Source organism: Lottia gigantea (assembly GCF_000327385.1).
Source record: "Lottia gigantea unplaced genomic scaffold LOTGIsca_41, whole genome shotgun sequence".
In the NCBI taxonomy this organism is placed as follows: domain Eukaryota; kingdom Metazoa; phylum Mollusca; class Gastropoda; family Lottiidae; genus Lottia; species Lottia gigantea.
This window is the reverse complement of record NW_008709421.1, coordinates 427288-437129: the sequence shown is the minus strand read 5'-3', so window position 1 is coordinate 437129 and position 9842 is coordinate 427288. Positions and strand designations below refer to the sequence as shown.

Genomic DNA, 9842 nt, shown 5'->3' with positions numbered 1-9842 from the left:
CTTTCAAACACAGATACTCTTTGACATTCATGAATTTGAAAGCTCAAATTTTGCCAGTATACTGTGTGAGAACTATTACTGATTACTTAGTTTAAACATGTCTGCTATAAAGTATTGATTACTGGTGGTATATATTGAATTCTCTTATGTCATCTTTACTCAGTTGACCCAGCTGTAAATGGGTAAGGATAATCCAGGAAAGATCATTGCCACAAGATTTGGCCAAGGCCCAGCTGGAAGAAAGGATCCTTGTAAAACATGGTTGTTCATATTCATTAAGAGAATAATAAAGACTATTATAAGATTACTACTATAACATGGTCTCACTGTATAATAATGACTGTTATTAGCCATGTAGACTATAATGTATTGAGATAGGTCAAGTGAATTCCACTTTATAACATGTTACACTGACCTCATACTCATTTAATAGACACAGTGGCTTGCTTTTATGTAATAGGATATACACAGTGGCTTTTATTTCATTTATTAAACACATTAGAGTTCATTTATTAAACACAGTAGGTTTCATTCATTTATTAAACACAGAAGGTTTCAATTCATTTATTAAACACTGTAGGTTTCATTCATTTATTAAACACAGAAGGTTTCAATTCATTTATTAAACACAGTAGGTTTCATTCATTTATTAAACACAGTAGGTTTCATTCATTTATTAAACACAGAAGGTTTCAATTCATTTATTAAACACTGTAGCTGTCATTTCTTAATTTACTTCATTTAATAACACAGTGGGTTTCATTTCATTTAATATACACAATGGCTTTTATTTCATTTAATATACACAGTGGCTTTTATTTCATTTAATATACACAATGGCTTTTATTTCATTTAATTTACACAGTGGCTTTTATTTCATTTAATATACACAGTGGCTTTTACTTCATTTAATATACACAGTGGCTTTTACTTCATTTAATATACACAGTGACTTCAATTCAATTCATTTATTAAACACAGTAGGTTTCAATTCATTTATTAAACACTTTAGCTGTCATTTCTTAATTTACACAGTGGGTTTTATTTCATTTAATATACACAATGGCTTTTATTTCATTAAATATACACAGTGGCTTCAATTCAATTCATTTATTAAACACTGTAGGTTTCAATTCATTTATTAAACACAGTAGGTTTCAATTCAATTCATTTATTAAACACAGTGGCTTCAATTCAATTCATTTATTAAACACAGTGGCTTCAATTCAATTCATTTATTAAACACAGTAGGTTTCAATTCATTTATTAAACACAGTAGGTTTCAATTCATATACACAGTGGCTTTTACTTCATTTAATATACACAGTGACTTCAATTCAATTCATTTATTAAACACAGTAGGTTTCAATTCATTTATTAAACACTTTAGCTGTCATTTCTTAATTTACACAGTGGCTTTTATTTCATTTAATATACACAGTGGCTTCAATTTAATTCATTTATTAAACACATTGGCTGTCATTTCTGAATTTTTTCCATTTAATAAACATGGTGCAATACATTATTTGGTTTGATAAATACAGTAACATTTATTTAATGTGTACATTGTTTTTTTTTTTTCACTTAATAATACAGTGGATTTCATTTCATTTCAATAAAAAAGCACGGTGTATTTCATTTCATGTATATAACAGGGTTCATTATTTTGAACACAAGTGACTTTTATTTCTAGGTTATGTCATCTGAACCTCAAGTCCATGTTAAAATTTAAGCTGAATGCAAATTTTGTGTATTGTAAGTGTGGTATGCCTTACATCTTTACTGATTTTTACAGGATTGGGCCTTCTGGATTAAAACTCCTGTTGTTGTGAGTGTATTTGGTTTAATTTGTTCTTCCTTTCGAATAACAATTAATTAACAGTCTGAATTGTTTTCCCATAGTTATAAAATTTTGGTGTGGTTTCAATTGAATGCTATATGAATCTGTTTCTCATCATTTTGATAAATTCTAGTGTATATATTTCAATGTAAACATAATATATATATGAAAGCTATGTCTAGTGATGACATTTTACTTGGTCTGAATTCTTGAGAGCACATGGAGTGGATAATACTAATGTATGACAGATTTTGAAAATAAAATTTCTGTGAGTTTGTCAACTCTCTTTCGGAGAGTCCACATGATTGCTGTTATGCGATGTATTAGTTCTAGAATCCATGTCCAGAAACTTGATTTCGAAATTCGTACCAATATGACTACTGCTATAGATACAGAAGGATAGGCTCACTCTTACAGAACCCTTGATGTCACTCTTTGACTTGGTTTTTCAACTTTCCATCTCTTTTGGGGAGTCCACATTTGCAATTTTGTATTTTATATTTCACAATGACAGTTCATATGAAGGATTTAATGTTGAATGTATATAGATACAAACTGAGGAAATTTTAATGGATTTCCAAGATTTTAGGAGTAAAAAAAATCCTATCTTTTCTTTTCCAAACATCGACATGTCACATGTGTTTACCGTGTTTCACTGTAGGAGGTAAACCTTTTAGAATTTTAATTGAATAACTTTTGTACTTGAAATATCAATCTTACTAACTAACAAGCAATCAGTACAGCCTGTTTTAAAATCATAATTAGCTGAAGGGGAGAATATTGAATTACTGTTTGAAGCTCTTGAAAATCACAGATGGAAGGAAAAAAAAGCCAAGGTTTAACAGTGTTAATAGGAAGATAGTGTTACCAAGGTGCTACAATAACACATCTGCTTATCACTTTCCACTGTTTGAAGTCTGCTGCTAGTGGGTTCTGTTATCTGCTGCTTTGTTTGTTGTATAGTTGATGTGTATTGGTCTTGTATTTAAAGGATCATAGCTAGGAATCTTCAATATACAGACATAAACCCTGTTCACTTTAGAACTTTTTGGAGTGTTCCGTTCTCGGATCTAGGCCTCGACACGCTAAAACCGCCAAATTTTTACAGTTGCTTACTATAATTTCGAGCGTTCCAAGAAAAATTCTATAACAAAAGTGTTAATGATCTGCAGTTCTCAGACACATATTAATGGAACTCTTCACAAAAGAGTTAATTATAGACGTCCTAATAACCCAGATGAAGGCAAATTCGTCTGCTTACAGAAACTGTAGAAAATGTAAAGGGGTCAAATCGTCCGAACAGCAGCTGTTTACACCATAGAATTTTATCTGTTCTATTCCGAGAACTGTTCGGAGACCGCCATGACCGTTTACACTACTAGTTTTTCATCCATTCCATTCTCTGAACAGTTACGAGAACAAATCATTGTTATAATGTAACAGGCTTTAGTGTTTCTATCTGACCTATAAATGAAACTCATTTATATTAATATCTCTAACTAGAACATTTATTTCTAAATTAGCTTCATTAATATGATGTGGGTGGATAGGGATTATAATAATCATTTGATACTAAATCGCCCTTTTTGTTCTGTTAACTCACAGTCTTTGAAATTTTTGAAAATTCTATTGAATATTGTTAATTGAAAGAAAAAAATCTGAAATCAACAAGAATATTTGTTGTAATCTTTAACAAACAGAAGAGCGATTTATTCTTTTCAAATTTCAAATGATTAAGATATACCTAGTTATGAAAGAAAAATAAATTTAACAGTGATACTTTTTTTTCAACAATTCACAGCCAGGGTGGCCTAGTGAGTTAAGTACTTGCTGGCTAACCTTAAGGTCCTGGCCACATATTCTCGAAACAATCTTGGCACTAGGATGTCCTGTCACAATGTTAGAAGATAAGAACCTGGGACATCCTAGCACTAAGATCTTTTCGAGAATACATGGCCAGGGTTCAATCCTGAGGTCTCTGTGTGTGCTAATTGAGTTGACTAATGCTGCTGTCCTGCCAAAATTAGTCCCGTTGCCCACTGCAAGTAAACACTAGCTGCCATAAGGCACATCACATAACACAGTTAACATCAAACACCAGTACCTAATCAAGTGGAATCAAGTGGAACTTCCTGACACTATTCATCCAAAGAATGTTCAATGATTTGGAAGAGGAAAAACAAAAATAATCTGATGTTTTACACTTTGCTTTATTCCAGGTCATTAAAGATGGCCACTGGCTTACCCACATATAAAGTGATACTATGTGGAGAATATGGGGTAGGAAAAAGTTCAATATTTCGAAGGTTTATGAACAATACGTATGTGGTGTCCAATGAAAAGAAGACTACTATAGGTTTAGATCAAGCATCAAGAATTGTTAATGTAAATGGAACAGATGTCAAGGTAATGTACAACATGCGGTATCTTGAATCCTCCGCCTCCACTATCCCGTCTGATCATTTGAGACTTGATATTTGCGAATTGAATAGGATGCTTTTCTGATGCAGGCTGCAATAAAAAGTTGGAATGCTTTTATTATGTAAGACGAAAGGAAACAATAAATAATTCTTGTTCTTTTTCAACATGCAAATGTTTAGGAGGAGGATTCAAAACACCATACAAGGGGTTGTAAAAAGGTTTTGCTGGCTTTTTTTTATGTATTGGGACCATTTGTGGCTTCTATTTGCATCATTTCAATCTTTCTTCAAATGTTTGTGGCAAAAGCTACTTATAATATTTCAATATTGCCATAGCTAGGTCATAAAATTTAGGAATTGCATGGAGCACGGACATCTGATTTCAAAAGGGAATGGTGTTAATTGATACTATCAGTGTTCCCAAAGTTTAGAAATCTTTTACTATCCCTTCAGCAGATATAAATGTAGTAGTCTAAATTCTTTATTTATTGATAGACAAATCAGAACTGAGCTTTATCAGCTGAATATTGATTGATGAATTCAATATTGAGCTCAAATGGCTCTGTTATTTCCTTCATGTAATTTGCCTTACACAGATTACATGAAGTCACAATATGACATATTATTTTGCCATTGCACAATTTCAATAATTTTGCATTTTTTGCTCATATCTCTACATCTTGATATTAAAGGGACTGTAAAGAGGTTTTGTAATTTTTTGATTTTGGGACACTGATAGCATCAATTTGTACCATTCCAATTTTCAATCAGACATCTATGGTTCCTTCAATTCCACTTTAACTAACTGTTTGATGATGTAACAAATCGCAAAAGGCCTTATGTGATAAAGCATATTTTGTGATTTAGTGACATCATCAAACACAGTTTTAGTGGAATTGCAGGAACAACAGATATCTGATTGAAAATTAAAATGGTACAAATTGATATCAATTTCCCTGATACACATAAAAAATTTAGAAAACCTTTTAACAATCCCTTTAAATTCTCCTGAACAAGCAAACTTCTCAGAAACATATGTTAACCTTTATTATAGCAATAACTTCTTTTCATATCAAAATGTTTAGAAAATGCCGTTTTGATCTAGATTATTTGTGAACTATATTTTTATAAAAAAATATTAGCAGACGGTAAATACACCTTTTCACCCAATGTAAACAGTGTATGTAGAAATGATAAGGTAGTGATTAGGTTATCAGTATGAAGTGGTGAAAGTATCTCACTATCACAGCAGAAACAGTTTCTGACTCATTTCAGATTAGATAAATACGTATGCTTACATCTAAATATGTTGCTACCGTTTCCAAAATAGATTGTTTTTTCTTGATTTACTTCTATCATAATGCTCTAGTTGATAAAATGTCCTTTCTTTTTGTGAAAGCTATCAAATTCAAGTTGTAAATTATACTGTATCCTCTTGATAGCATACTTGTTTACATAATCTCTTCTGAAATTATCATTTATCTTTGCTGAGGTGTTGCCCTTTGGCCATCTTCACAATGTCAAGGTATTGCGAACATTGTCTTGTACCTTGACTGTTATCGCAACCTATCTTGTATCACATTAGTTTGTTAATGCAGCGATTCGATTGGATTATATGTTGGTGAATCAGCCAATCAGATCCCTCTTCACATGTCTGTAAATAATAAGTCATAATATTTACAGTCTTTCTGTCGAGAGCCCTGATTGGCTATATTCGATGGCGTAGACTACAACAAATCACTGCAGATGTTGCTACAAGAAAAGTGGCTGTTGTAGTCAAGGTATAAGATGAAAATTTGTAATACCTTGACCGTTGTGAAGATGCCCTTTGGCAAGTATAATAAATATTCTTGAAGTCAATCAACCTTCTTGCCTGTCCCCATTTTTACATAATGTTTTGTAAATATGAATGACTGAAGTAAATGCAAGTCCTCTAGCATGATAAGGCTGTTTTTATTGTTTAAAATTCCCCCCTGATATGATGCTATTTGGATAAAGTGAACCATGGTCCCATTGATAGAGAAACATTGATTAAGCGCCAGAGATTTTTTTACTCAAAAGTTTCTAGACTATCAGATGTATACTGGTCTGATGTTATGTATTATATTACATGCTGTAATTTTCTGTATTTCAGTTATTATTATGGGACACGGGTGGAATGGAAAGAATGAGTTTTATAGGATCAAGTTATTATCGGGGAGCCCAGGCAGCGTTATTGTGTTATAGTGTTAATAATAAGGAAACATTTAATATCTTATCTCAGTATATCCTTGACATTGTCATGAATGCCGAGGGAGCGAAAATATTTCTGTGTGGTAACGTTATGGACTGTGGTGATGATAAGGAAAAGGTCACAGAAGCAGACGTTGATAGATTCACGGAGGAATGTGATAATGTGTTATCAGGTGTATATAAAGTCTCGTGTAGAGACAATATAGGAATTAATGAAATGTTTAAAGATATTACAGAGAAATTACATGAAATGAGTGTAAATAAAATGACATTACGGAGAGATATGGTAATACGCCCCGGTGAAACACCTGAATTAACCAAAGATACTTCGAAGAAGAGATGTTGTTGATATATTGACACTTATATAGATATACTATTAGTGGACCAATATATGCCTTAAAGGGATACATTCATCTAAATATTTCCTTTAACAGCTGAAAAGAGCTCTATTTCAGGTATCCAGAGCACTTTTCAAAATTCAAATCTGAGGTTCAAATCTTCTACAATTCAACAATTCAATTCAATGCAAATACAGCTAGTGCTCTATCAACTACAACTAGTCAAAAAAATATTTAGACCACTGTATCCCTTTAATAATGTGTGATAATTGACCAAATCATTCATAATAGATTTTTATTTTTTATTAAAACTTGTATATTTCATTTATTTTAGTATATAGGTATCAAGGGGTGAGAGTCGACACAAGGCTGTTATTTTGATATGGCCACATATAGGGGGCGTATATTGTTGTCACCCGTGTCCGTCCACAATTGTTCGTAACACTCTACAAGGCACAATTCTTGACAGATTTTGATGAAACTTGGTAATATCATTCAGTATTGCCTCAAAAAGATCAAAGGAAGTGTATGTCTGGAGGTTGAATATTTCATTTATTTATTGTTACTGTACTGCTAAATATTTTTATTTAAAATCAAAACTGCCAGTGGGTGTATATTACCTTGCCTGGCTATTTTAAAATCTTAATTGATTTCATTCTGGTTATAAAATTATCTAATGATCAATGATCTATTTAGAGTTATTAATGAAGCATATATTATGTGTTACTGTAACAAGGAATATATTGTGGCTGACTGGCAATATCTTGGGGGATAAACATGTGTCTCAAAGTCCCAAAAAATGCAGTATTAAATGAAAAACAGCCATAAAACTTTATTTTATTTCATATTTTTATTCATGATATTATCCTCAATTTACTGAAGGCCATTCATTTATGACCAAACATGATTTTTTAAGGGAACAATTTTTTCTCTAAGGGATAATAGAAATAGATAGATCTAGGTTATACACTGTTGTATCAAGCTTGGTTAACTCAGTCAACATGTAGAAATTCTTTTAAAACCAACTAGTCATGAAATGGTTTTATTAATTTTATGACCTCAAACGAATGAATTTTTTTATCCAGCTGGACTTGAAAAAAAAAAAAACTTATCTTATAATTATGTACAGGGATTGCCCGAGATATTCACAGGGTCTTGGGTTTTTTTGTTGAAAATTAAAATTTTGAAATGGAAGTCCTAAAGAACATATATTAATTAAAATAATAGTTTCACACCATACGATCTTCAGACAACAACGATAGAGTTATGTAGGTCAGTGTCTGAAGATCGCATAGCGTGAAAATCTGTTTTAATATTTCTATATAGCTCTACAATTGATGTATTGAGTACTATTTTAATAGTGAAAATTTGTTTTTATGAAATATATTAGATGAAATGCAAAAGGGTTTATCAATGTAATTTATAATATAATTTCATTATGAATTATGAACTTTTTTGTGAAGGGTCCCTGTGTATATTTACCAAAGAAATATTAATTTTTGTCAGTATTGTAAGAGATGTGAGTGGTGGAGTATGGGCCTATTTCCCCGGTATATTTTAAAATATAGTAAAATAGCTCAGTTAAAACTGTGATTATATGTATGGTAACTGGAAGTAAATAAACCAGACCTGTAATATGTCCACTTAAGTTGGCATCAAAGTGATTTTTTTTTTTTAAATGTATTATTGATATTATATATTATATTTTAATTGTCTCATTGAAATGCAAATCTATAGCATAACACTTCAGAATTCAGAGAAAAGGTGAATTCAGATATTTATAGAATATCTGAATTGATATATATAGAATAGGTGAATTCAGATATTTATAGACAAGGTGATATAAGATATTCTTAGAATAGGTGAATTCAGATATTTATAGAATAGGTGAATTCAGATATTCTTAGAATATCTGAATACATATATTTATAGAATATCTGAAGTTATATATTTATAGAATAGGTGAATTCAGATATTTATAGAAAAGGTAAATTCAGATATTCTTATTCTTATAGATTATGTGAACTCATATATTTGTAAATCAGTAAATGAAATGTTTTTTGATTTTTATAATATGATTATTATAAATAGATCTATTAAATTTATATGATATATCAAAACATTTTCTGTAATTTATTGTTGGTAGATGTCCCCAGCATCCATTTGTTGGAATGGCACAATCAAGAGAACCCTTAAGTGCTCCCTGCTATGCAAATGAAAGATTCAACAGTAGGTGTTTGAAAACTACTGTCCTGAAATAATGAAAATATTAAAACCGTGACTGGTTTATTATGTGTTGCATATTGTCTCAAATAAAATACACAAGTGAAGGGAGGAATAGGTTGAAAATAATAAAAAAGGCACTATTATACATAAAATATACTTACAAATATCACATAGTTCTAAAGATGCATAGGAATGATGATGACTATTTGGCTAATCTTTTCATAATCATCTAAATTTTAATATTGTAAACCAAAATGGCACTGCTATGGTTTGACTTCACAAGAATTTTAAGAGACTCGTGGATGTTTTCAAGTCTTTGAGAAATTATTGGCTTAGCTTTTCTGTGGTTCCTGTAATTCCTATAAAGTTTCCCAAACGATAGTACCATTACTGCAAGTACCATCATGGCAAACATTGAGGTTATAATCTGTAAGAAGTACTAGAATTACAGGAACCAATGACATGAGAAATGAAATACAGCACATAGTGCATTTTGATTTAAATACCAAAATCAGATACTATTATGAAAAGACCAACCATTACAAAATGTTGAAAATTATGCATCAGATTATATTAATATATCATCAGTATTCTGAATACAGACAAGTGACAGATATTCAATGATAACATTAAATGACTTGAGCACTTATATAAACAGTGTAAGATGAGTCATTAAGAGAATGCTGAATTCAAAAATTCAAAAGTCTTACAATTTGCAGAATTGCTTGTGTTTATGTTATGTTTTAATTGGACCTGGATGAACATAAATATCTGTGCTCTACTCAG

General features: G+C 31.1%; 1 protein-coding gene across 1 annotated transcript; it reads left to right on the top strand.

Annotated features, from left to right (window-relative positions):
* Positions 1-4069: 4069 nt before the first annotated feature.
* LOTGIDRAFT_122732 (hypothetical protein) lies at positions 4070-6841 on the top strand (the record flags this gene model as incomplete). Its single annotated transcript, XM_009060214.1, has 2 exons — positions 4070-4246; positions 6395-6841. 2 exons carry the CDS (start codon positions 4070-4072, stop codon positions 6839-6841), a joined length of 624 nt encoding a protein of 207 aa, XP_009058462.1.
* Between the last annotated feature and the right edge of the window lie 3001 nt (positions 6842-9842).